Source organism: Poecilia formosa, unplaced genomic scaffold, assembly GCF_000485575.1.
Source record: "Poecilia formosa unplaced genomic scaffold, Poecilia_formosa-5.1.2 Scaffold21, whole genome shotgun sequence".
Taxonomy (NCBI): Eukaryota; Metazoa; Chordata; class Actinopteri; order Cyprinodontiformes; family Poeciliidae; genus Poecilia; species Poecilia formosa.
In genome coordinates this window covers 2,101,317-2,129,130 of record NW_006799960.1, presented here as the reverse complement: position 1 = coordinate 2,129,130, position 27,814 = coordinate 2,101,317, and the positions used below count along the sequence as shown (strand labels likewise).

The window sequence follows — 27,814 nt, the reverse complement described above, 5'->3', positions numbered from 1 at the left end:
AATTAGATCAGAAACTGGGCAGATTTATTAGCTCACGCCTCTGTCCTGGCACGTCTAAACAGTCAATCTGCTTTTTTTCATTTTTTATTTTTAACCATAAAAAATGTTTTAACTAATCTGTGGCCTAATCTCCTAAGAGGCGTAATATACACTGCTACTTTTTAATATGGAAAATGTGCTCTTAAAGCCCATGGTAATGGAATCATAACAGACTGCGACCAAACCCTTAAACACATCTACGAGGCAAAAAAAAAAAAAAAACCCAAAAAAACTAGTAAATCAGATTACAGTTTGTTTTATGGTTTTTATGTTAACTGAAAACTTTAGTACAGGAGACTGTGTGGCGACAAAAATCCTAGCACAATTTTTAAAGGGAAACATAAAATATCTCACATCTATAGTGAGTAGGAGCAGTATTCATATCCCCTTAAAAGTTCACAATTTGCACAAACTTCTACTACTTTAATTCATTTTGGATGGCATGTGATAGGCCGACATAAAATAATGGCAAATGTTCAAGTGGAAAGAAAGGGATACATAGTTTTCAACATTTTTTGCAGATGAAAATCTAAAATTGTGCATGGATTTGTATTGAGGCAGGCTGCTACATAACACTTTGTATAGCCATCCTTAGAAGCCAACACAACTGCATGCCTTTTGAGGTACGTCTGCACCAGCTTTGCAAATCTACAGACTGAAAATTCTGCCCATTCTTCCTTTTAACATAAACTCAGGCAGATTAGGAATGAGCAGTAGTTATTTATTTCTTATTTTTTGTTGTTGTTGCTATACTTAGTTTTTACTTTACCTGACCAAACTGGTTAGGTGGGGAATTGAAGGCAAGAGTTCTAATGACTTTCTATTAGCAGTGGTGTTTCCTTGCTGTTTCTACGCTACATCTGTGGAGTACAAAACTAATAGTTGTCCTGTGCACAGGCTCTCCCACCTGAGCTGTGACTCTCTGCAGCTTCTCCAGAGTGACTGCTTCTCTGATTAATTCTCTTCTTAAAAGGCCCCTCAGTTTAAGTGGTAGATCATGTTTTAGTTGCTTTGCAGCTGTGCCATTCATTTCCCATTATGAGATGATGGATTAAATGGTGCCATGCCAGGTTTTCAAAACTTGGAATTTAGTTTCACATTGTTTTCCATGACTGATTTCTTTTATCCACAAAGTCATTACTGTATGCAAATTGGGCAACTTATGAAGGCACTTGACTGAATCATGTTTGGTTTGGAGGAATCGTGGCGACGAAATGTATATTTACACCAGAGTTTTCAGATTTTCTTTGAGAAAACACATAAAGTATCTCTGACTTGTTTCGGTCGACTACATCCAATTCCAATAAAATACGTCAAAGTTCATGTACCAAACACTGCAGGAATACGAATTATTTCGTGAGACCTCATAAATTTCTCCCAACTGCCTCTGAATGTGCATCAGCTCTGGATTTACTGTAAAGACGTGGGCTTTTCGAGTCACAGTGTCGCAAATCCAAGCGAAGGAACCTGCATTAGCCATCACATCCGTTTCGGCCCAAGTGACAGCAGCACTGAGCCCCAGACGCACAATTGGCTCTCTGTGGGTAGCAGCATGGCCATTATGCTTTCCAGTTTGCTCTTAAACACCCTGCTGTGCCATTCACTTCACAGCCAACTTCTCCCCCTCTCTTTTACTGATCTGCTGCTCCATGCCATGCCCAATGCAGTGGTCTCCTGCAGCGCCAGAAAACCTCACAGGGTCTTAACAAATCCCGTCTGGTGCCGTAGGAGCAATGAATATCCACACTTTGGCAATAAATGGAGTGTCTGAAATTTACAAATTTTACTTCCTTGGGTGCTTTGCAATGTGTTGACCAGGACAGATAATGCTTGAAGCTTTTCTTTACCTGCAAATGCCAACCTTTGTGGCTTTAGACTGTACATTTCTGAAAGCGTCTAATGTAGGATTTCATGTTTTAATCTTTTTAGAAGACATGAACAGAGACTTGCCTGTTTAAACGGCGATCAATGCGTACTGTGAATGTTTAAAGTTTGTTTTAAATTATCACTATCTGGTTTAAGGCAGATGTTTTCTTTTTTTTTTTTCAAAACGCAGCCGAGCTACACTGGCTCACAAGCACATGGCGAGCGCAGGTGAAAGTCTGACTTTACTTTGAGTGAGCAGAAGGTAAAGAGACCTTATAAGGAGAAACAGATGAAATATTCCACAAAACAAAAGGTCGACCACACAGATGCTCTCAGGTCTGAAAGGAGACTGAGTGATTGTTCAGCTGCTGAACGTTTTGGAAACGTTCAGTGTGAAAATCTTTTTTTATTGTATTTTAAACATCAACAACTGTTTTTTTTATTTTTTTTATTGATTGTGCGTCTCACTCATGTTTGCCTCCGTCATCTGTTCTGGTAAAGAACAACACAGACGTGGCTCCTTTTAACAGACTGATTACCGATTGCAGATTTAAGTGAAGGAATTTGAAACGCTGATTTCATAACAATCTAGGTAGCAACATAAAATCTCGACTTGGACACCGAAGTGCCTAGGGCCGGCCCTGAGCTCCAAAAGCTGTGATAATAATAAAATAAATGTAATCAAAACAAAGACAAGAATAGCAGATGCAATAAAAACTTTGTCACTGAAAATAGATGCTAAATTTAAAGTCAGGAAACTATAAAGAAGAAGGGAGGTCATGTCATGTCATGTGGTGGGCTTATTCTGCAGGGATATGCAGGGATATCTTTCATTGTTATGTGGAACAGTAAACTACAGCACATTCTGGAGTAGTTCTTCTTCTGTAGTAAAAAAAACATTGACTAAAAACAAAACACTATCAATCTGAAAAAAAGCTTTAATAATTAGAGTGAGAAGCTCTTTGAACTCACCGTGAGCTAAAGTTATGCAAATTAGAGCCAGAATGGTTTAAAAGCTTTGAAACTCGCCAAAATGTAATTGCAAATGTCACGATTTTTCTAATCTTTTGTTTCAATCTCGACGGTTTCTGACTGTCTTTGCTGCGTTTATTTTAAGTAGTGCCTCATAAGGGTCGTTTTTCAGATATTTTCAACTCGCCATGTCCCCTCGGTTTATCGAGATCTCGTTTTCCCTCATTCTCACTGTGTCGCTGCAATCACCCGTGAAAAAAGCTTGCTTTACGATTTGGAATAAAATACTTGCGCAGAGAAGTCAAAATCCCCGCGTAGTCAGGCCGGGGAGCTTATAACAATCCTTTTTTATGTGAACAGCAAGCAAAGTTGCCCTCTCTCACAGCAAAAAAAAAGGCAGCTCTGTCCGCCTTTGTAGTCCCTCCAGGTACGACGGAGGCAGAAAAATTTCCTGGATGCCAGACTGGGGCTTCTGTAATGCTGACACGTGTTTATGCGTGTATTTTTCTCTGCCATGAGTTTGATGATGCGGTGAGAGACAGAGTGGAGAGCTGAGCGCAGATGTGTTGAAAGCTAACCAGAGAAATATGACAAAAGGTGCAGGAGATGAAGGAGTGAAGGCTGCGGAGCGAAGGAGCCAAGGAGTTGAGGGGCCAGCGTTGGTCTGAATTCCAGCAGCCTGTGGAGAATCGAGCATCCCACACACAGATGTTCACAACCGTCAGGCAAAGATAATTCGTTATCGTAACAACAATGACCGCTGTGACAGCCTGGTGAGTCAGGATGCAGCGACTGGGTGGACCGTAGCTTGGCAGCTTTACTTTGGAGCGTCTGCAGCACACAGACGTAAATAATATGGAGCTCATTAATCCAGTTTGGCTTCAGTTAGCTGCTGAAAGACAAAAACAAGAAGAAAGAATGAGGGGGTCATGGAGAGTTGAGAGGGAGGCAGCGACCCTGCTTCTGACCTCTGGAAAGGTACAGTACGCCATTATTTAGAGTAGGTACGCTTTCAGCTTTCACATTTCATGTCGATGCTCATCTGGCCCATGCTTTAGAACAGGCAAACACGGGCAGCGGAGAACCCAGTGAACCTTTTTCTCTTTTCTTTTTTATTATTTTAGAGTGAATACTTTGCAAATGGTGTATTTTGTACACTTCCAAAAAAATTTTAAAAAAAACTCACAGGCCCATGTTAGGTGGTGTGTATTATTTTATTGTACACTGCTCAAAAAAATAAAGGGAACACTCAAATAACACATCCTAGATCTGAATGAATGAAATATTCTCATTGAATACTTTGTTCTGTACAAAGTTGAATGTGCTGACAACAAGATCACACAAAAATCATCAATGGAAATCAAATTTATTAACCAATGGAGGCCTGGATTTGGAGCCACACACAAAATTAAAGTGAAATGTTCCCTTTATTGTTTTTAGCAGTATATTTTCATGTAGATAATCAATCTGCAAATGAAGTAATGGGGAAAAAAAGTATTTTCTCCCCTTGTAGATTTCCTAGTTTTTGCTTTTAAGTCACAATTAAAATTTGTTATCAGAGAAAGATAACTAAAGTAAGGAACATTTGTTGTTGGGGGAAAAAAACATCCAAACTTTGGTCGAGACAATTACTATAAAGCATCTTTTACATTTCTAAAGTAGTGTTTTTGGCCACAGCTGCCACATTTTGTTGCAGTAATGTCAGTTTCTCAATTGCATTCAGACATCTTTTCTTCTTAAGTCCAGATTTCTCCTTCCGCTTCTCCAAAGCCTTCATATTATTTGCTCTTAGTCATTCAGAAGTGAACTTACTGGAGTGTTTTGGTCCTGCTGTATAACCCAAATGCAGCTAAGTTTAAGAATGTTTGACATTCTGCTTCATGATTTTCTGGTTCATGAAATTCATGGTTCCATCAAAAATGGCAAGTCATTGGTCTTGAAGCAGTAAAGTGGCTCCAAAGCAACAACACCACCACCATGTTTAACTGTAGGCATTATAATGTACCTCTGAAATACTGTTAGATTCACAAAGGATGTATTATACTTTTTAAAAAGTCCACAAGACTTTTTTTCTATAAATCTTCTGGGTCAAATATCTGGGTCAGATATTTATCAGAAAATTTGAGGCTGGTCTTTGTGTCCAATAAGGATTTTGGTCTTAATGGGTTAAAATGGATGACATTTTTTTTCACCCCAGTGTCTTTTTCTGATTATTGAATCAAACAATAATTCAAATGAGACTGCAGTGCTTTAAATGCTGTTGCTGGTTCCTTTAAGACCTCCTGAGTATTTAGTGTGGTCTTATTTGGGTTGGTTTGTCCTTGAATCTCTTTACGTCAGGTGCATGATGTTGATATTTGAGATGTTATAGCATTCTTCAGACTGGTTTTATTTATATTTTACTCGATTATAAAGTTCTACATGCTATGTGTACGTCACTATCAATCTACATTATTCTGTGTGCATAAAATAAACTTATTTGGTTGGGAACCAAAATTGCCCCTATAGCCAATTGGTCCACATCCTCCTGCTAAAGCCCTGGAGCTTGTACTAACTCATCAGTCTCATCCAACTGCTTTTAAAAGGGTCTCTTTTTTTTTAAACTCACTAAAACATTGCTCAGAGCTACAGTGATGTAAGCTTCATCAGAGACAACCATTAAGATCCAGCAGAACATTCCAGCAGTGATTTACTGCAGAGAATGTAGCTTTAGGGACATGCATGTAAGAAGGCTTACATGCATGTCCCTAATAAAGTACCTATTGAACTCGAACTTGAATAGGTACTTTAGTCTGTTTTTTTTTTTGTTTTTTTTAGGAGAAATACCTGAACACAGACCAAAAACAGGAGATTTATTGAATGCTGGTAAAAAAAAAACAAAGGAGGATAAAATGTATCTAAGTGAGTCAGAAAGCAACAGACTGTGTTTTGAAGGAGGCAGTGTCTTAGTCTGTCAGAGTTTCTGGCAATGTTTTAGGCGAACACATAGATAAAAAACAAACAATGAAGCAGTGTTTCACGGCAGATTTTTTTTTTTTAATGAGGCCAATATCCCTATGGCAAGGAGATGTGCCCTGCTGATACAATTTTGTTTTTTGTCATTTTCAGTGAATGGGACATATTGGAGCATTTGATTTGTTCTAAAGTTACTTTAGTCAATGAAAACGCTTTTTGCCTAAAGTAAGGCAAAATAGAAACCATCTGCAATCACTCCTAAATGTAATCCACAGCACCTATTTAAAAAAAATATATAATAACACTGAGTGGCATTATGCTTACAGTGACATGCAAAGATTTGGGCAACCACAGTTAACATTTCCTCCCATGCAAGCAGAAGAAGAGTTAAGTCTGCAACTGCAGCTTTTAATATATTTTTCATCAACGTTGGTGAGTCATATTTGGGAAGAAGAGAAGGAGCGCCATGGAAACGTTTCGGCTTCCCAATGGCAATAAACTCCTCACTATGGTTGCCAACTTCCGAAAACTGAAAGAAAGAACGGAGACAGTAAGTTTGTTGAGCGAAGCCTCTGCTCATATTATCAATATATAGATATCAAAAACAGATATTCATCAAGGAGCCTTTTGTAATTTTATCCTTTTAAGAAATCAAATGGCTTTAACTGATAAAATGTTAAAATATTGTGCTTTTTTGTGCAGCAAAGATATGTTTCTTCAGACTTAAGCATTTTTTTCATCTTTGATGAGGGTTTTCATGTAGTGCATTAGTTCTACCTGTAACTATACCGTATATAAACAGATTTGCTTGAAGCTATGAAACAAAGAGTGTTCCTTGTCTAAATACATTTGTCACAGCAGTTATAAGATAGCACTGTATTTTAAAGGATATTTTAGATTGTTCCATTGGAAAACCCTAAAAACTAATTGAGCTGAACAGGTCCTTGTGTAAAAGAGGCTTTAATTAAGTAATGTTACAAATTTCTTGAATACAAGGTAAAATAATGAATGCAAATTTAGGAGATTTTTCTTAAAAACCACTAGGTACAAAAGCCTGTAATAGCAGCTACTTCTTAACTTGAACCAGAAATCTGAATAACTGCGTGTGAAGGTCAGTTGAAGCGAGGTATTTCTGGGAGTCGTTTTCTTGCTTCAAAATGGTTAAAACTGAAATAATGGAGAACATACGAAAACATAGCTTTTCGCCAGCGTTTTAATAGTTGTTATGCTCACCAAAGTGCAAGTTGTCACCGTGCAGAGAGCGAATACTTTGGTATTTTTGTTTTGTTAGTTTAAATGTAAAAGTGGTTAAAAGAAAGTCAAACAAAAAAGAAAAATGCTTTTACATTAACTTTTAACTGATTTTTTTTTTCGCTCAAAGGTTTGCAGGCTACTGTATTTGTATAGCTGCAAAATACCCAACTGTTAGTTTTTGTCATTCATCAAGTATCCCATAATGCATCCTGTTCCACATATTGCAGACCTGCGACAGCTTCATTAGCACCTGCACAAAGTCAAACACCACAGCATCTCTAAAAATACCTCATTTTTTTTACTGTTTCACTTTTTTTTTTATCTCCTCAAGTCATGACATATTTTCAGTTTTTTTTCTTGCGTCTGCAACCGTTCCTCTGCGGTTCTAGACACACCGTTGGGTTTGCTGAGAGCAGGGAGTGCCGTCTTCTGGCAGATCTGGTTAGGATCTAGGGTCTTCGTTCTTGTTGGAGCTCAAAGCTGGCTGAGATGCCGATGTGGTCAGAAGGGGGAAAACAGAACTGATGTGTGAGGCGAACAGATGGGTCCAGTGGCTGGATGAAGCAGAGCCTGGGGGAGAGGTTGGCTATGAAACAGAGCGTGACTTGAGTTTGTTGCGGTTTGGAGGGAGAAGGGCGCCAGCGGCGGCAGAGCAGCGGCGGCGACGGATAATTGACGAAGAAGGACACAGGAGGCGAGAGGTTTGGTCAAGTCTTGGTTTTTTCGCAGAGTAAGTCTTTGCTGAGGAAGAAGCACACACACAAAAATAAAACCTACCATCAGGTTCTTTTCTTCTCATATAGATACTTTCAGATTGGCATCAGCAGTCATGAACAGCACCCCGGCCTCTCCTTGGCGCCGTGCCTTTAAAAATGGCCTCTTTTATTGCAGTATCACTGCTTCACACGGAAAAAGATGAGTGAGGGAAATTTCACAGTGGAGACTGTCATGAAATTGTTGGATTTTTAAAAATCCGTTTGGCAGCATATTTTGACATTGCTACCATTGATAGATTTTTTTCTAGTGAACTTGCTGAAACACCTGGCTACAACCACATTCTAGTTTCAGTTTTTTTTTTTATCTTCTATTACTTCAAAGAATTCACAACGCCACTCTGCTTGAGCTCATTTTGTATTTTAGTAGATTCTTGGGTCTTGGTTTGTTTTTAACCTTGATATCCCCGTGTTCAGTGTTGCAGTCTATGGTTTTCTGATTTGCTTGCATCAGATTCTTCTGTCCATTTAGTATTTGCTTTAGTTTCCTGACCCGTGTTTTCCTCCTGCACTTGTTTTTAGCAATTTTCCTTCAATACTCGTCTGTTCATTGTCCCACCTCTGGTCCCATAGCTGTTGCTAATTTAGTTGATGAAACTCACCTGTTGATCACTCCACTACCCCCCTCCCCCCATCCTCCGTGTTTGGTTTTCTTGTTTGGTTTCTTTGATTCTAAGTATCTCTTGTCACAACTACGCCTCGCCTGTTGGTTCTTGTTGGTTTCCTGCCGTGTGTCATTTGTACATTTAAGCTCCTTTCTTCTATTTTAAATCCACATTAAAACGATTCTGCCTGCCTCCTGTTTGCGTTTGGCGTCCCACGCCGGCACAAAACAAGACACCCAGAGGGTTTGTTGTCAAAAACTTCAACCTTAGTTTCATCTGAACCAACCACATGGTTCCAGCTGAAGTCGCAGGAGTGTTTTGCAAACTTCACATGTTCTTGTTTTCGGTGGTAAAACAGAATAGGCTTTTTCAAAGTAAGCCTCTGGCTGGCATGTAGAAAACCTTAAGTGGCTTTCATTCAGTACTTCAAAATCTTTTCTGTTTTCAGACAGCAAGCCTCCTGCCATCCTTCTGTGTGTGTGTGTGTGCGTTTGTTTGTAATACCTTGTGGGGACGATTTTCCTGACATATACTACGTTGTGGGGACCAATCGCTCCTCGTGGGGACCGGAGCCTGGTCCCCACGAGGGGAAACCCTGTTTTAGGGTCAGGGGTCAGAGTTGGGGCTAAGGTATGAATTGAGTTTTGGTTAGGGATAGGGTTAGGTATGTGATGGTTAGGGTTAGGAAAAGGGTAAAGGTAAGGTTTAGGCTGTAGAAATGAATGGAAGTCAATGGAAAGTCCCCACAAAGATAGCAACACAAACGTGTGTGTGTGTGTGTGTGTGTGTGTGTGTGTGCGTGTGTGACTGATGGCAACGTTTTTACTCTACGCTGCTTTCCGAGATAAATGTACATGTGCCTCACTAGATTGCTTTGCTTTATTGTTTGTCATGTTATTAAGAGTGACCTCAATTTCGCATCATATTAATATCCTGGGACAATATGAAGTAACTGAGTCATATTTAAAGAGTTTGTAAACAGTTTGCTTGATTAAAATAGCAAAAAAAAAATTAAATTAAATCACCTAATGCTGTAATTAGATCGGGTTACGGCTAGATTAGATTAGATTGTGGTGGAAATGGTGACTGAATAGATGTACTCAAGTTAAAGGTTGGATTTTCTCAATGTTTTGCCGTGAAATTGGGCTTCTGCAATCAAGGAGTGATTTATTTTAAGCCCCTTTACACATTTCTCAATAATTGTTGAACATGCCGCATTTATTCAGCCTGAATAATTTCAAACATCAAAGCCATACGGAGGTAAAAAAAAAAAACTGTCTCACCTCTGTGACACTGTTTTCATAGCTGACATTTTAGTTCACTGGCTGCAGGGAGTTTCCTTCCTAGAAAAGCCTCCTGAGAATATACTCTTGTACGCAAACCCAACGATGAGAGAAAAGAACAGCACTCACTGCCTGGAGACTTTGGAGTCGCTGAGTGGGAGCGTAGGGGCTGAACTTTGGTTTGGCCGGTTTACCTGCTGCTCTGTCCTTGTGTCTTCTGCTGCTGATGTGCTGGAGCAGAAGACGGAAAGATAAAAACGTACAGCAGATTGCATCCAGACAGACACTGCCAGAGTGTAGAAGTGAAGATGAAAAGAAAAGAAATGGGAGCAGCTTTCTTTGTTTCAAAAGATGAAAAAATTGTCCAGATGACAAAGGAAAAATAAAAAACACATTTTGCTTTTGTAAAAAAAAAAAATATATCAAAATGGGCAGATTTGAAGGTCCTTTTGATTTGACTGACCAGCACAAACAGATGGCGGCCACTTGCGTGGTACAAAATCAGCAGCGAGCCGTTAAATATTCATGAGCACCTGGCCAAAGTTAACTTTGAAACAGTTAGGTATGGAGACCAACACTACGCAGTCACATCACGAACAGAGAGGACAGCGTCAGACACAAATGCTCACTGAAATAGAAAAGGCTCGGTAGCTTTGTGCTCATTATCTTGGGAGATCAGCGGTTTTAACTCACCTGCATCGACAGGTGTGAGATGTACCCACTGTGATTTGGAATAAAATATGCAGAGTCCCGCATATCCTCATACATGACTGCAATTCATGATGGGAAATGAGATGAAGTTGTTGAACTGTGTGACTAGCAAATGCGGGAGACAGCTGACCTTTTTAAAGCTTTAGAGTCTATGTGTCAGGTGCGGTGGGTGAGAGGTGGTGAGGAGAGACGCAGAGCTGACGCTAACCAGGACTTAACAGTTCGACTGGAGAGCAGAACGTGAGACGACAACAACAACTGACTTCCGACGTACACACGACGAGGATCCGACAAGAGACAAAGACAACAGGTGGGACTAAATACACTGGGAGGGTAATCAAAGAAACGAGACACAGCTGGGATCAAACAGGGACCACAGAGACTCACAGGGGAACAGACTAATAAACACAGAAAAACCTCAAAATAAATACACAGAAACACAGATCATGACACTATGCAAAAGAAGTCTGATAAACTGTGATCTCTAACGTCTGGTACTTCATTTGAAGGTTGTACTCTACGGTATGGTCAGTAAAAAAACCCCAAAACAAAACACCAGGACCTTTGTATCACACATCATAAAAGCATAATAATTCTTTCTATTGTAATGAGGCAAAAAAAGAAAAAAATAGGTACCTTTCATGTGAAATAATCACATTGTCTTAATCACTTTTTAAAGTCACAAAAGTGACTTTAAAAATTTTAAATGCAAATCACTGCAGACAAAAACTTCAAAATTCAAAGTAAATAAGAAGCTTTATTTTTCCACAAGGCAAAAGCCAATGAGTTCTGAGTTTTTCAGTCCAGTGTCTTTTCATCTGCAAAGAAATCTCCCGTCGTGGTTTTGTTTAAACCCTTTGATGTTTTATTCCTTTAAAGTTTTTATGTAACTTTGCAAATAAGTGGCAAGCACTTCATAATTTAACAAATTATTAAGTCATCTGGATATAGTATGTTTTGACATATTAATATGTCAAACAGATCAATATGTTGGACATATTATTGTCAGATAATAATAATGACAACACGTCATGTTATTGTTGGACATGTTTTGCATAATATTCCAGCACCTAAAACCTACAACACCTCAACACCTGTTTATTCATTTTGCGGTTTTATTGCACCAGGCAGCCTTGAAGTTACTCATTTAAAAGTGTTTAAAGCTGGAATGTGTAAAAAGAATTTGCTCCACGTAGCAGCACAGCTCACCTGTTTGAGCTGAGTCTCGGAGTTGACGTGCACGTCGCAGATCTCGCAATGAAAAGTTTTGTTTTGGAGTCCAGTTGACGGCTCAGACGGAGCGGCCATCTTGGATTTGACTCCTATCCTGGGGAAAGACTTAATGGCTCCATCGCCGCTTCTGGCCTCGAGCATCGTTTTGTGCTTCGTACCTGAGCACACGTGACGCAATGTCAGCAAAGGCTCAAACACGACGCACGAAGGTAGCGCTTGACGACACACTCACTGCTTCTTACCGCTGTTGTGAGCCTGGAGCTGAGAGGCAGAGTTCACAGCCACCTTGCAGAGGGAGCAGTAGAGAAGTCGTTTCGCTTTCTCTTCCTCTGTCTCTTGATCTGGAGTCTCGGCTTCGCCATCTTTCTCGGCTGTCCTCGGACTGGCTGGCAGGGAGTGGTTGGTGGGCTCTTTTGTTGTTTCAGCGAGACCGCCGCTTAACGATGTTGTGTCTGAAGTAGAGTTTGGGGCCGAGGGGTCTAAAAATCAGAGAAATTCAAGAGAAGAGACGTGGTTACTCAAAGAGATGGCTTAAAAGGAAATGGATGAAGCATAAAGAAGTGTAAGATGACACTGAGACGCACACTGGCCATCAAGCATCCATACAGCAGAAACATTACTTTAAAAAAAAAAACCTTCACACTAATGTCGAGGTTTAACACTTTGGATCTGAATGACGAACAAGCTGAAATCCCACATCATGTTTCATCTAATTGTATTAAAACAGTGTGAACTTGCATGAAAAATCAAACCGTATCTGATGAGATTTTTGGGTGATATCTTTTTCTGAGTAAATTATAATAAATGTTTTTACTTTCTCAGTCTATTCTGAGAGACTATGAGGTATTAATAGCAAGTGTGATATTAAAATAAGACATTAATACTAGAAGTGACTTTGGGTGAAGAAACTGTTTCAAGTTTTATATCTCTTTTAGTGTGTTATTCATTTTTGATTAAACACTGATTTTTGTGTAGAAATAGGTTTGTCCACTCAAACTTTTTAGTGTTTGAACAGATGAACAGATCAATAGTAAATTTGTAGTTTCATTTGATTAATAGCTCTTGGTTGTTGTCTCATTGTCTTTGGATAAGTCAAATAAATTAAAGTTCTCGTCTCTGGAAATGTAACTGATGGATAAATATGGAAGAGTGGTTGATTGGAAAGTTATATGGTGCATCATGATATGTTACATCTTTAACCTGAGTGTAATAGTCAATTTCTAAGTCCAGATTTAAGGATTTGGCTGATGCTTTAATTGACTTGCTGCTCATGTACCCGTGAACTCATCCTCTTTGTCTTTAAAATTGCTGGTCTCCGACAGATCCCTGAGACGCCAGTCAAATTACTTTTTCTTTCCAGACGAAAGCTAAAAACTCACCAGGCAAAAGGCGATTATGAGCGTTATCAACTTCTCTTGTCGCGCAACACTCAATTATTTCCCCTCGGATCTGCCTGCGAACTCTTTAATTGACAGTTCTACATACAGATTAGCTGGCTCTGTTATCTTTAGTGAGAACCACCTGGTCCTCGAGGAGCACAGGCTGATTTAACAGAATCACTCAATGCTATTAACTATGATTAGACCAGCCTAGCCGAGTGTGTTTGTTCTCACCGATTTCCCTTCGTCTAGATATCCAAGCGCTCAAACCTAAAGCAAACTCCAGCCTGAAAAAGTTCTTTCATTCACTCTCAAACACCAAAAACTACTTTTTGGGGTTAGGAATCGGAAGCACAATCTTTCTCATTTTTTTTTTTTTTTTTAAGCCTGGTGAAAACTATTGCTTTTGTTTCTCAACACCTACACAAAGGCATCAGCATGGGCCAAATAAACAAAAAAACAAAACAAAATAAAACACACATATATGCTGGAAAGCGGTTAATGCTTCGACACACCTCCACAGTAATGCCGACGTGCCTCCAGATGCACGTACGCTACAGGGCGCGCGGTACGGCTGCCCACAGATCGCATTCAAAGCATTGTTCAATGTGCTTTTGATCTCAGGAGGCCACTGAATGAGGTCAGAAAATGTAGACACGAAGACGGAGGAGAGGATAATGCTCAACCTTTAATCTGCTGGCTGTGCAACCCAGCGCAGCAGGAGGGTTCTCGCATCAAAGAGTTAAAGTCGTGACTGAGAAGAGAAGGTTCAAGCTCCATGCTCATATATCTAACTCTGTCATATAAGTGGAGTCCATACGCACACACACGAAAGCACGGAGGAGCGCGCCTGCCTTCAGACACACCTTCTGATGTTGTGTCAGAGCCAGAGGGCTGTGAGCAGGATGACGAGAGGATTTGTGATGTGGTTTCCTTGGTGACTGGTTCGAAGGTCTTGATCTTTGAATCTGGGGCGTCCAGAGCTTTGAGTCTTTTCGCATGCCTCGTGCCACTGTAGTGAGAGGACGCCTGAGCCTGTGTGTTGTGAGAGAAAGCATAAAAACATAAAAAGTAAGCAAAAACCAGCACAGATCCTTTCACACTGCAACACTTTACATGAGGACTCCTTCACTCCCGTAGTCGCATAACATGCAGAAACTAGGTTACAAGTACAGGGACTTGCAAAAGTATTAATGCCCCTTGACATGTTTTTGTCAACTTACAACTACCACGTCAATGTTAGAATGCAGGAAGGACAATAAAACAGGGAATCCATGTTTTTTTAAACAGAAACTGCAGCATCTTTTTATTTTCACCCCCTGGTTCAACAGAACCAGGCTTTGCTAAATTCACCGCTGTAAATCTTTCCGGGAGTGTTTCTACTGGTGTTGCACATAAAAGACTGAGAGTTTTTTTTTTTATGTAATATTTTCCATTACACAATGGCTCAAGCACAGTCTGTGTGGAGAGAGACTTTCTGTGAACATACATTTTCAAGTCACAGATTTTCAATTTGATTTAGGCTTGGACTAAGACATTTCAGGAAACAAATATGGTTTGTTTTATACCATTCCACTGTAAATGTGTCTGCGTGTTGGGGGTTGCTCTCTTGCTGGAGGGTGAACCTCCACCCCAATCTTTTGCAGCCAGGAATCTCCTGTATTTACAACCATTCATTTCCCCCATCAATTCTCACCAGCATCACTGAGGAAAAACATTATCACAGCATGATGCTGCCTTCTCTATGTTTAATGGTGGGGGTTGGTGTTTATGGTGAGGGTCAGTGTTAGATTTCTTTCACACACACACTCTTTGGTACTTTCAGCTTTGGCTTCGTCTAACCAGATCGCCTTCTTTCATTTGTTTGCTGTGTCATCTACATTGTGACAAACTGCGAACGGGACTTCTTATGGATTCCTTATTTTCACTCTTCACTAAAAGAAAGATTTGTGCAGTTCACAGCCAGTCGCCGAATAGCAAACAGATTCTCCTTCGTGAGATGTGGACCTCTGCAGCTAGGGTTACCATAGGCCTCTTTGCTGCTTCTTTGATTAATGTTCTCCTTGCTCTGCTCGTCAGCTTAGATTGATGCCCAGCTCTTGGTAGTTTTGCACTTATGCCATTTTCACTCTTTGTGATGTCAGATGATGGATTGGGCCGAGCTCCGTGAGACATTCAAAGTTTAGGATATGTTGTTTTATAGCCTTGACATTGTTTTAAGCTTCTCCATAACTGTGTCGCTTCCTTGGTCTTCACAGATGCTCCTTCTTCACTTAGTGCTATAAAAAATCACAGTAAAATACGTTAAATTTTGATTAAAGCTGCAGTATGTAACTTTTATAAAAAAAAAATATGTTTTTTTATTTGTCAAAACTGTCACTTTGTAATGCCTTTACAAGACATACAATCTGTGAACAAAAAATCACGCTCCTCTGCCTTCTCTCAATGCTACTATTACCATCTGTAGAAATTCACCACTTCCACTCAAAAACAACCAATAAGAACCATGAGGAAGGTCAGCGTTGTCAATCACACACATGTATGCGCTGGGCATTCGTGGCAGGCTCAGAGAAGTTGTAGAGTAGCAGCGAGCGAGGGGGAGAATGTGAGCATTGACTACATGAGCATGATCGACAGCGCTAAGATCTTCCTCCTGGTTCTGACTGGTCGTTTCTAACAAGCAGTATATTTCTTATTTTGAGCCGTATATTCTTTAGTTAGAGAGTAGGCAGAGGAGCTTGTTTTTCTCACAGATTATCTGTGACAGGTGACAGGTTTAACTGTAAAAAAAAAAAAAAAAAAAAAAACATTTTTCAATAAGTTACATACTGCAGCTTTAAAGGTTTCTTGAGACTGTTCAACAAATATGCAGTAACCTTTGCTATTATCAGCTTTAGTTGTAAATTCTAGGTAAACAGTGTCAGATTGTGACAGCTTTCTAAGTTTTATACCTTAATTCCTGAAATTCTGAAGCCCGTGACCTCAAAAGCCCTCTAAAATGTCTGGTTAATTCCACAAAAGCTTTCTTTTGAAAGGCAGACGCTAGATGTGCTCCTCAGTCAATCAGACATTGCATAAGGCAGCTAAACTTCCCCGGATCCAGTCAAACGGCCTTGAATCAAGGGCAGGTCTCTTCAGCCGTTCAACTGTCATAAAAGGGGTGTGTGTGAAAAAGCAAAAGACGTCACAGGAGCAACAGCTTAAAGTGAACGTTTCCCTCGAGACACCACCCACCTCAGAGTTGAATCTCACTCGACAAACGCTGCAGGAGCCGGGCTTCCTCTTCAGGGGTGAAGTTAACCCAAAGCATGGGCTAATCAGAGCTTTGTGGAGATGATCCATCTGCTGCAACAGATAATAAATGCTTGAAATCTGGCTCACGTTGCAGGAAGGATGATATAAACGCTTTTAATTTTGCTGTTATATGATCCTTTTAGGAAACGTGAAATCAAAAAAGTCCATAATTAGCACATTTAGCATCTGTAACATCACACATCGTATGCAAAATTGCACATCGCAATTGTGCAATTTTATTCAACATCCAACACCTTCAAGCTTAAAACTCGGCAGTCAATAAACCGAGAAGATTGGATTTACAGCAGGTCAGTCTGTTCTCAGGTTCTCACCTTTTTTAGTGTGCTGAAAAGAAATGAGCATCGGCATGTTCACATAAATCTTTTTAATATGCTCTCTGTGAAGTTTAGCTTTCTGTCCTTTGGCAACAAATGTGCCTGATTTGATCCAAATGCCCATAAGAATAGTTTTCCCTGATAAAGATGTTACAACTCTTAAAATAAATTTATTCCAAGAACACAATCTTACACGAAAGGTTTATCCAATACAGCCTTTGAATTGATTTATTCACTTGGGGAAAAAAAAATTAAAATGAACACTACTGTGAATTTCCATGAGCTAAAACATTTTATATTTAGAATCAAGTAAGGCAGAGATATGATTTGTGTTAATCTTCATAAGTCAAGAAATGGCTTCAAGAAAATTGACTAAATATAATCGACTGACATTTGCAATCAGAGCAAGAATTTAAAAGTCTGAACAAAACAGGAACTGTGACACAGAAAGCTGGATGTGTACGTTAGTTTATCCTGAGCATGATGGTAGAAAAAGTAAAGATAATCTAGAGATTCACTTCTAGAGAACTGGTGGCATCTTGACATCACCGAAATGTTGGTTTAAGTGAAAACAGTCTCAAAATATGTGTGCGTGTGTAAAAGGGTTTGTGCGTGTAAAACAAACTCTGATGGGTTTTAGTGAACTTTCATCCATTCACCCATTGTCCTGTCAATCTGTGCATAGTCGGTTTAGAGAATTAACCAATCTAACCCCTGAATGTGTTGGACTGGAGGCACACTGCTTACAGATCGGAACCAGTTGAAATTTGAACCCAAGAGCTACATGACACTATGCAGCCCTGGACTAAAACAACCAACAAATATGTGGAAACCATGTTATGCTCCCTATCAATAAACCTTAATGGATGTTGTGGTAAGGAGATGTAAACTAGAGTAGATTAAGTACTCTCCTACCAGCAAGAAGAGGCTGCAAAAACACTACCAACAGAGGTGGCATAAAGTGTAATAAACGATTTAGTAAAAATCAACCATTTATTAAATTAAGTCCCTCCCCCCATAAAAAGACTATGCTACTGCAATAAAAGATTCAATTCCATCTCTTTCCCTTTGGTGCCAATAAATGTGGGTGGAATATGTTAATTCACCAAATACACAAAGTCAGAGCCTGTGACTGTCAGGCTAGAACACCTGCATCTGGACCTGGAACAAACCAAACACGGAGCATCTTTTAGTCACCTGGGTTTGTCTGGTTCGGAAGAACATGAGCCACGTTTTCAGGTCTCGCTCCTTTTCTTTGCATAAAGCCTCAATGAACTGAAGTATGTGGGCTCTTCATTTAAGGAGACGGCCTTTAGCTAAGCCATGCAGACCGAACCCTCCTTCTATAACCTTTACGGTGCAGTGGAGAAGCTCGGTTTTGGTCTTAATATAAAACGGCAGGGGCCAATGAGTTTTAGTGACTCACATACCTGAGCACATGGCTTGGATTTCTAAAGTAACTGAAATATGACAGTAAACTCAGACATGAACTGCAGCAGTAAAATTATATTATTAGCAAATATTTATTGGCTGCTTTATTCTCTACAGATTAATTCAGATCTTTGAAGCAAAACTAAATTGTCAGTATTTTCACATAACAAAAACGTAACAACTGAGCAAAATATACTAAAAAAACAACATCTTTGATCTACGAGACGAAATGTTTGCATTTTATCTTTAAATGTAATTGTAGCTGCAGCTTACTAAGAATTATTTCTTTACATGTTGTCTGCTCCAAGCTAGCACACCGAGTATAGGTTCATGGTAACAGGTGGCTGAGGTTTTGCCTGCAAAACACCGTGTGTGGCGGAAAGTCAACAGACCATGCCCACCTTCAAACCTAATAGTGGCAGAATCATGCTGTGGGAATGTTTTCTTTAACAGTGAAGTTGATAGCATAGTGAATAGAGCTACAGAAGAAAACCTGAGGAGACAAGAGAGTCTTGAATAGAAAGTCCACCTAGAGAATGATACCAACCGTTCAGGCAGAGCCACAATGAAATAGTTTAGATCAAAGCATGTTTCTGTGATAGAATGACCTAGTCAAAGTCCAGACCTGAATTCTATCCAGTCCAGGAAGTCCTGAAAGTTACTGTTCACTGATGTTCTTGAGAGTTTCACTACAAAAGACAAAGATCTTAGTCTCTTGGCTGTATTACTCTCTTTGCACTTTACCAAGATCACAAAGTTCAACTTCAGCGTGAGATACTTGCACACTCCAACTTCATTTAAAGAGTCCTCTGCCCATTGGACTGCATGCAAGGATGGAAATGTGAACACTCCTATGCTGTTGTTGTTGGAAACAACAGTCTGGATGCCATGACAAACTAATAAAAACAAGCCTTTTTGCTATTGGTAGTGTTTCTCCTATAGGAGGAAAAGCAAGCTTACAGAATCTCATTTTTTCCAGTAGCAAAATTTCCTCTCAAGGGACAATGACCTACAGAGATTGGAGGAAAACCACTGTATCCTAGAAATTGTCCACATCCTGATGCACTAGTTTCAGGAATTCATTACAGATAGCAGGGTAAAATGGCCCTCTGTTTAGTGTGTTTTGCAAGAAAACCTCTCTAATCAGCCCAGATTGCAACAAATAGATCTAAAGAACTGGACTATGGTAGCTCAAGATGGCAAAACAAGTCTAAATAGTTCAGCCATAATGAGCCAAATCCATTCTAGATACTTCGTAAAGCTTCAAAACAAAGTACGGCCACATAATATTCAGAGATCTGGGTCTTAATTTAAAATAGTCTAAAGATGCCCAGAGACTGTTTTCCTTCACGACTTGGTTGGAGTCCATTTGGACCTCCACGAAGCCGTGCTGACCACAGCTTGTGTAAGCCATTAAAAAAAAAAAAAGAACAAGCTTATTTTTATTGCAACCTTTTAAACCTGCAGGAGTGCCTGGTTCAGGTCTGTTTCAGGAACAGCGTCAGAAATTATTTGAAGACAGGAGGAATATTTGTGCAGAAATATTTGTGTTGCTTTACAAACATCAGAAAATCAATAACTTAATGACGAAATCACAGATCTTTCATCATCGCTCTTTTACTCCACAAGTAAATCTCTTGAATTTTTCTCTCAAATGTTCACGTTTACGCTTTTTGTCAATATCTAAACATCTCAAGATCCACTACTTCCACTACTGGAAATAAGTAATGTTTTTCTAAAACCCGGCAACAGAAATGATGTAAAATGAACCATTATGCAGAAAAAAACTTGAGCAGTATTATAGAACAGGTTCCAAACTTATTGAGATGGCAAATATGTGTTTGAAACTTTAAATTAATTAATTAATTAATTAATTAAGTTCTGTACTATTTGTACCAAATGAAACATTTCTTTTTTTTAATGCCTTGTATTTTACTGCCCCAGCTGTTAAACATTTTATTTATAGCTCTGACTTGAGACTTGAGCAGGTTCAGACAAGTAGCAAGGTTCTGGCTGGAATTGTTGTGAAATACCACTTTGCAGATTTCCTCTGTTTTTGTCAAAGTTAAATGTCATTGCATAACTTTGCACACCAGACAAAGATAACTCAAGTAAACAGTTTTCAAATGACTATTTCATTTTTAAGGGAGAAAAGCTGTCCAAAACGACCTGTTCCCTTAAGAAAACATCATTTTTCTCCTTGTCAAGTCATGAATTAACTGTATAAACGGTTCAGTTTCACAAGGCCAGCTTACTGACGCATCCATAAAATCAAAAATATCACTAAGATATATGATCATAAAAAAACCCAAGTCCAATAAAATAAAAAATAAAACAGAAAATACATGAGAAATGTCATTGGTGAAGTGGTTGTTTCTCGGGATGATTAATCCAATAAATCTCAATGAGTTGTTATCTACAAATCAGAAACACTGATATTGGTTGGCTCAGACCAATTGTTTTACATCTACTTTTCCATATGTTCTCACATTTTCTGGCTCTGATATTATCTTGTTTCATAGTGACATTTTTAAACATGACCAACTTACAAAGACAGAAGCCATCTGTGGGGGCAAATATCATTTCCCAGCACTGACAAACAAACATCTGCCTTAAATGGTATGTCCTATTTTGAAGAAGTGCCAAGAGAAATTGTTTTCCGTGTCAAGTCACTTCTCAAACAGAAACTAGTTGATAAAAAGTTAAGTTGCATTTATTTTACAGCAGGTGGTTTTGTTGGAAACAGTCGTTTCTCGAGGGGCTTTTCCCCCCTGCTGAATAACAACACCCAGGGCGGATAGTTTTTAGAACGTTTCTATGTGGAACTATGCTACTTTAATTAAAAAGAAAAAGAAAATATGATTTTATTTAAACTGGACATTGGTACGGGTCAGTCTGGTTGTTCTGTTAGCTCCAGGAACAGAGAACAGCTGCAGGGATTTTAGCTAAATTCCTGCTCAGACATGAAAAACAGAACGTGTGTATGTGTAATCTCTCAGTGGCGGCACTCGAATGCGTATCTGTCCTCACTGTTTTCTCACTCTCCCACTTGAAGATACATTTTTGTGTGTGTGTGTGTGTGTGTGTGTGTGTGTGTGTGTGTGTGTGTGTGTGTGTGTGTGTGTGTGTGTGTGTGTTACTCCTGAAAAAACAAAGTAAGACAACAAGAATCCAGGATGTTGCTTTAAAAACATTTCAACCAGCTGTGGGTGTGGTGTTTGTGTTTCTGGAAGAGACCGAATGTCGGAGCTCCTGCGGTTCTCTTTCACCTCTGATCACACGTTTCCCACTCCGCCTCTCCATCTGCTCACCTCTAAACTCTCCCTTAGCTTCCATCTGTTTAAAGTCACCTTCCTGCATCCCAGTGGCCTCGCTCTCCTACCCTCAACTCCTTTCATGCTCTTCATAGCCGACAAGCACCTGTGGCAAAGTCAGCTCGCCCTTTTTACTCATTTCCTCCTATGAAAACACACACAGAAATCACATCACCTGCAAATACCAAATCCCTAGAATGAAGACAACACACGCAGCACACAGCATCAATTACAATCAGCTCGGTCTTTCTGCAGACTCGCTGACACTCGGCAGCAGCAGCTTGTCAGACGCGTTCAGCTCCAGGGAGCAGGTTGAGGCTGAAACATTTGTTTGGGTGAAACAAAGCAGACTTTTTTTTTTTTTTTTAATAGCTGGATCATAATCAGGATCCAACATTTATGATGACGAATAGTCCACAGTTTTTTGTGGATCACCACAACAGCTGTGCATGAACTCCTGACATCAAAACGACATGAATTAGTTGTTCCTTTCTTCTTTTATTTGAGAGAATTAGATCCTAATTTTCTTGGAATCAATTTTTTGCTCCAGCCAAAATTAAAAATAGAAACACAAGCTGATGTAAGAGCTCGACCCGGAGCTCAAACGCACTCAAAGCAAATGTGTACCAAAGAAAAACCTCCACATCAATAAAGGCAGACTGATGCCCGTGACATCTTCACTGAAGGGAAAATAAAAGCTTTAGACGTACAAAAATGCGACCTGGCTGAGGTCACCAGTACGCCAACTCAGTTTAATTTAATTTACTCAAGAAAAACTACATTCGTTCTTCTGCTTTTGCTGCTTTAGCCTTCAGTGTCTTTAATCCAGAAGGGAGATGAAACACATTCATACAAGTCTTTATTTATCTTTATTTATCTTTATTTAGGAAGCAACATTACACTGTTTCCCTTGATTGACATGTGAAGGGTGGATTCTTTTGCTTGACAAAAAAAGATGTTTCTAATGTTGAATGGATGGGTGTCAGGTTTGTGCCAACTCACACACACACACACACACACATGCACATGCGCACACATGAAAGAATGGAGTAAACAGTTTTGCTACAAAATTCATCTAAGCAGGACATCGGGATAAACTTTGTGGGAAGTAAACCAGTGTGAAGGAGACTTATTGCAAGACTTTCAGTTGGAAACACTTTTTTGGCTCCAGATTATGAAACAATGGCATTCTTGGATTAAAGGGAAGCAATAACCCAGAGATGAGAGACAGAGACACAGCACAGTTCATGTCATGGGTCACTACAGCATGGAGCAAACAGTCAGAAGTGACTGCAGCTGCTTGAGAATATAAAATTTATGTTCAGTTTTCTTTTACAGTACGTTTAACTCTCTGTGTTTCCTCTTTTAGTAGAAGAAAGTTGACGATTTCTGCTGATTGTGCTAAATCACTAATCAACTTCCCCAGTTCAGGCTCTCGTGTGTTTAAATATGCAGCTCAACTCTTTTTTTTTTTTCCTTTTTTATTTTTAATTTTTGAGTTGAAACCAAATGAAGGTTTGCATTTTTGATGCTTTTTCTTTCACACATTTTAGAAATTTCTCAATTTCAGTCGTAGAAATTGAAAATACCTACAGAGACACAACTGTAAAAAGAAAGAAAGAAAAAAAAAACAATAAGTTCCAGTTAAGTTTACAGCTAGAAACCAAAATGAAAGACTTGCAATGACTGATGTGTTTGTACCCAAATCTGCAGCCTCGGAGAAGAGCGGGGGGTGAAATCAAATGAAAGGTCAGATGGAGTTCAACAACAACAACAAAAAAAATCAACAGGTGTATTTTTAAGAAAGAAAAATATTTGTACGCTGCATCACTGGTCAGTCTGGTATTAAAACATTGAAAAAACTTATCTTCATTCCAATTTATCATACTAAAGTAGAAAAAAGGGGAAAAAATATCTAAACTAAAGGAGGAAGAAGGAGGGAGGTGAAATGTCTGAAGGTGAGGGGACTGAGAATGAGACAGGAGGCTTGAAGAGGCAAAGTGCAAAATGTATTTGCTTCCAAGAGTAAAAGAGATCAAGGAGAAGGTAAGAGAGCGGAAACGGGCTTAGACCTGAACAAATACCTTATTTCCAGGCAGATTGGCTTTTCCAGAATATAGTTAAAGCAGATATACAGTGTTCGCCTAAGCAGGTGCAAAATGAATATATCTCACTGCATGCTGACAGCTTGGAAAATACACAAACCTACATGCGTTACTGTGTCTGTGAAAACCACTGCGTCAAATGCTGGGAATACGACAGACGTATAGAATCTGGTTTAATGCAAACGTTTTCATCCACTCTATTTCCAAAAAAAAACAAAAAAAAACTGGATTTCATGGATATTTTAAGCAGGCAGGATTACATTAAGATATGAAACACGGTCCCCTCTCCTCCGAGCCCGGACCGGGTCCGCATTAGTTTCCTCCACCTTCACCCTTCACAAACACAGAGGCAGACAGCTTGGAGAAACGCTCTGCATGAGGAATACCAAGGAAGCAGCTCCTGACGCCCCCCAGGTTGTGTGGAAATGTCACCGCTCTCCGCATCACAGGTGATATATTTGGAAAGGTGTAGGCAGCGCGCTTATATTAAACATTTACCTCCACGCAGACAAACTAAGCCTTCGACTCTCACTCTGCCGGTGGAAGCTAAATGGAAAATCAAAACCGGTTCGATGGAGGTGATGGGGGCGAGGGGATGGATTCGGTGACAGCCCGGTCCCACCACCCAACAGTGACTGACGGTACTGTTAAGAAAATAAATTTAAAGGATGCTAGTTTTAAAACTTAACATGTCTTGATTGAAATAGCCTAACTGTAGTTTTAAAAATCAGTAACTTATTCTGGCCTGGTGACCTTTATTTTACCTGTAGTTCCAGCAGATGGTTTGCTAGGATCGTTTGAACTGCCATTTATCTGTGTTGGAAAACAATACAGGAGAAGTTGTAGCTTTTCACACTCATCTGTGAAAAGCCGTAAAACAGCAGGAGTTCCTAGCTTTAGAGAGAGGGTCAGAGATAGCTCCTGGTTGGAGGAGCAAAGATACGCTTGATTTGAATAAATTAAAGATAAGAATACGCCTTTTACTATAAAACTTCCTACACAGAAGTAACAAATCAGATTTGCTCTTCCAATTCTCCAAAGATGTCTTTGGACGTCTTTGCTTTTCTTTCTTTCTTTCCTTCTTCCTCTTTCCGTTTGTCTCAGGTAAATGAATGTCTGTTTTAATGTGTTTGAAGTGTCTGTGTTGTCAATGTGATTTTATACTTTTAAATGTTAGAATAAACTCTGAAAATGTATGCTGGGGAGCGCTGACTGTCATCTCTGTGTGGCTTTTGTTTCCACGCATGGAATCATTGAATCCGGGAGCACAAGAGAATATAACGAGCCAGAAGATAATGATTTTATTCTCGTAACAGTACTCACGTCGGTGAATCCAGGCAGCAGATGGAAGGGGAGGAGGGCCTTGGGGTCGGGGGAGGGCTGGGTCCTGCCCAGCGTGGGACGAGCCAGCGACGGCAGGGGACTGTGGCACACATTACCTGAGACACAGAAGGGAAGCAGCAAGGATTAAGTGATCCATTTTAAATGAAGATAACGGAGAGAGCTAAGTGGGAAGAGAAAAGAGACGGGCAGATGGACTTGAAAAGGCTGAACTTTAAGCTTTACGTTTTAGTGTTTTTGTCCATTTATGCACAATCCGCAAAACCATATTTGCTCTACCTACGCAGTCCTCCAAGGCAGTTTATATCTAAAGTCTTATTACTTTTGTAAAAGTAGTTTTTAGTGACCGAAGTTTCTTTACGGCGTTGAGGTCTTAGAACAAGGAATATATATCTTCTGGTCACATCATGTGAGATAATAGATCAAATAAGATACCTTGATTTTCGTTATCGCAACATTATTAAGGTGCAGCTTAGCAGGGTATGGACGAAATCCTTTAAAAGTAATACAAACTAAAAAGTAAACAACTGAATATGAAAATAATATTTACACGTTTAATGATAAAACAATGTCGCATGACAGCAGTCCTTTTTTGTCACCTTTACATTTAAAAAACGGAGCTCAGTTTTGCCATATCTGGTAAGAATTACTGGGACACACAAAGGAGGCTCTGAACAGCTAAATGCTACAGCTGCAATTTGCAGATTCCTACATTATCAAGAAAAGGTGCGGCTGTGTCTGGGCAGTCCCCCTAAACTAAACCAAATTTAACAAACATGTTTTGAAGGATGGCTAACGTACCTAAAACTGAATCGTCCTGTTTTTATTTGTGTAAAGTTTAGTTTTAGTCCCTGCCTCATCTGGTTTTAATTTGCTTTTAATATTTAAGATGTACAGACTGATGCGTTTTGTCATATTTGATGCCAAATTAATGCTTAATTTGGCATCATATTAAGTCTTGACCATTGGTTCGACTTTAACTGGGTTGTTTCCTACCTAGCCCTGCATGCTGTGATATTGAAAACCTGCTACGTAGCTAAAAATGCAAAGCAAAGAAATAAGATGGGATTTTGTCTGTCAGGTCTTGAAAGCATGTCCGTCCTGTTCTGAATAGTGCATGTCTACCGGTATCAAAGGTTCTCACTTTTCTGGGGAATCAGAATTAGGTACGTTACTTTTGCTTTGACATTTTGTGGTACTTATTTGTATATTTATGTTCATATCAGCCAACCCTCTGGGAATGAAACTGACATTTTACATGAGTTTCCTCTAGGAAGTAGAGACGTACTATCCAAAGCTTTTCATCCCATGAGTCTTGAGATGTCAGGTTAAATTTGGGTAAGGCTGTACTGAAACATTTTTTCCTCTGGTGTCACGTTGTCCTACACAGTTAAAACTAAAAGCAGATGCACAACAGTGTGACAAGGTATTAGTGTGATTTATGTAACCTTCATTCAATCTGCAAACACAGACACACACACACACACACACACACACACACAAAGAAATATGTTATTATCTGGTTTTTATTGGCTTTAAAATCACCCTAGGTTGCATCGTGCATGAAAATGACAACATACATATGGGTAAAACCCGACGCGGATTATTCCACACTGATTACCAATTCTTTAAAGACACGGGTCTGAACCGTGAAAGCATTATTTTATTTGCAGCAACAAAAATCTGGGCATGAGATGCAGAGGGAGGAGCTCACCAAAGGTAAGGTTCATCCAAGAAATGTCACTGATTTATAGCTTATACTCAGCAGAGTACATTTTAATTCAACACCGACTATTTTGGAACAGGTTTGTCATTTCTTCCATTAGAGTACATTCAGTCATTTCTTCTCTCTTTTTTTTTCTTTTTTTTTATTCAAAGCCATAGTTATTAAAGTCTTATCAAAATAATTCTCTGGCACAGGCAAGTAGTTAGATAACCAACCCTATCATCAAACAAAGTATTTGTTGAAAATCTCAGAAGATTTGTAGATACACACACACACACACACACACACACACACACACAGAACCAGTCCAGAGGGTCCAGCGTGATAAGCGTCCTGTTTGTGTTCCTGATTGTCCAGCCTCCAGTTTACATGTTCTCCCAGCTTGATTGCAGCTTGAATCAGGACCAGGGTGCAAGTCTAATCATCGTCATCATCATCATCATCAAAATCAGCCAACACACCCATCCGCTCTGCCATTACTCTGATTGCCTTTGGCTGACGGCGCGCATGTGTATGCATGTAGCATTGTGTGTGCTCGGGGATTTTACTTTACAGAGTAGAAACGAGGTTGTGAAATGCACAAACATGGACAGGAGACGACAGAATCCAGATCACACGCTCATTATGTTCATTCAGAATGAGCCAACCAAAAAATAAGAATAAAAAAAATGTTAGTTTATAGATTTCCACACGTTTTGTCACGATTCAACCAACTTGTAAAATCCTGCTGAGGACATTAACAAGAACGTTGTGGCTCTATGTTTTCTGAATTACATTTCTTCCTACCAATTTCTACTGTTGCGTCGTAAATTTCTGCGTGTTGCACTTAAAGTGGAACATAAAAACCGAACTGACATTTGTAAATGATGAGCACCACATCTGATTGAGTATTTCTGCAGATAACTGACAGCAGATCTAAAGATGCATGCAACAAGTGAGTCTGCTGTGATTTCATAAACATAAAAAATTAAAAAATAACAACCCCCCCTCCCTCCCACCCATCCCTGAGAGTAAAAGCTTAATGCTGCGTATACATACCAAAATACATGCCGGCACCGAAATGAAGTCCCACAGCTCAGTGTGTGATTAAAGACTTTTTCATCTCCGGGCAGAAATGAGGCTCCTCGTCCTCTCCTCCGGTCTCTGTGTCTCACTGCAGCGGAGCCGCGGGCTGCTCCTTCCCATGTGGATTTCCTCC

At 39.6% G+C, this 27,814-nt stretch overlaps 1 protein-coding gene across 5 annotated transcripts; it reads right to left on the bottom strand.

Moving 5' to 3' along the window:
* Positions 1-87: 87 nt before the first annotated feature.
* On the bottom strand, positions 88-27,814 carry LOC103135085 (zinc finger protein 385D-like). 5 transcript variants are annotated; one of them, XM_007547683.2, is made up of 8 exons: positions 27,655-27,814; positions 24,873-24,988; positions 16,305-16,415; positions 13,937-14,105; positions 11,934-12,170; positions 11,668-11,849; positions 9,877-9,978; positions 88-3,766 (listed from the first exon to the last, which is right to left on the bottom strand). In XM_007547683.2, the coding sequence occupies exons 1-8, from the start codon at positions 27,662-27,664 to the stop codon at positions 3,743-3,745; spliced, it is 951 nt and encodes a 316-aa protein (XP_007547745.1). In that variant the 5' UTR covers positions 27,665-27,814; the 3' UTR covers positions 88-3,742. The 5 variants fall into 5 exon arrangements, with proteins under 5 accessions (XP_007547745.1, XP_007547742.1, XP_007547743.1 ...); XM_007547680.2 differs by lacking the exon at positions 88-3,766 and adding an exon at positions 5,933-7,827; XM_007547681.2 differs by lacking the exon at positions 88-3,766 and adding an exon at positions 5,933-7,827 and having other exon boundaries at positions 16,305-16,412.

Excerpts from the sequence above, each read along its gene's own strand:
- LOC103135085 (XM_007547680.2), bottom strand. Across the intron at positions 14,106-16,304 it reads GAGTGAGATTCAACTCTGAG|GCTCAGGCGTCCTCTCACTA; the intron begins GTGGGTGGTGTC and ends CACAACACACAG. Across the intron at positions 11,850-11,933 it reads GCTCCAGGCTCACAACAGCG|GTACGAAGCACAAAACGATG; the intron begins GTAAGAAGCAGT and ends ACGTGTGCTCAG.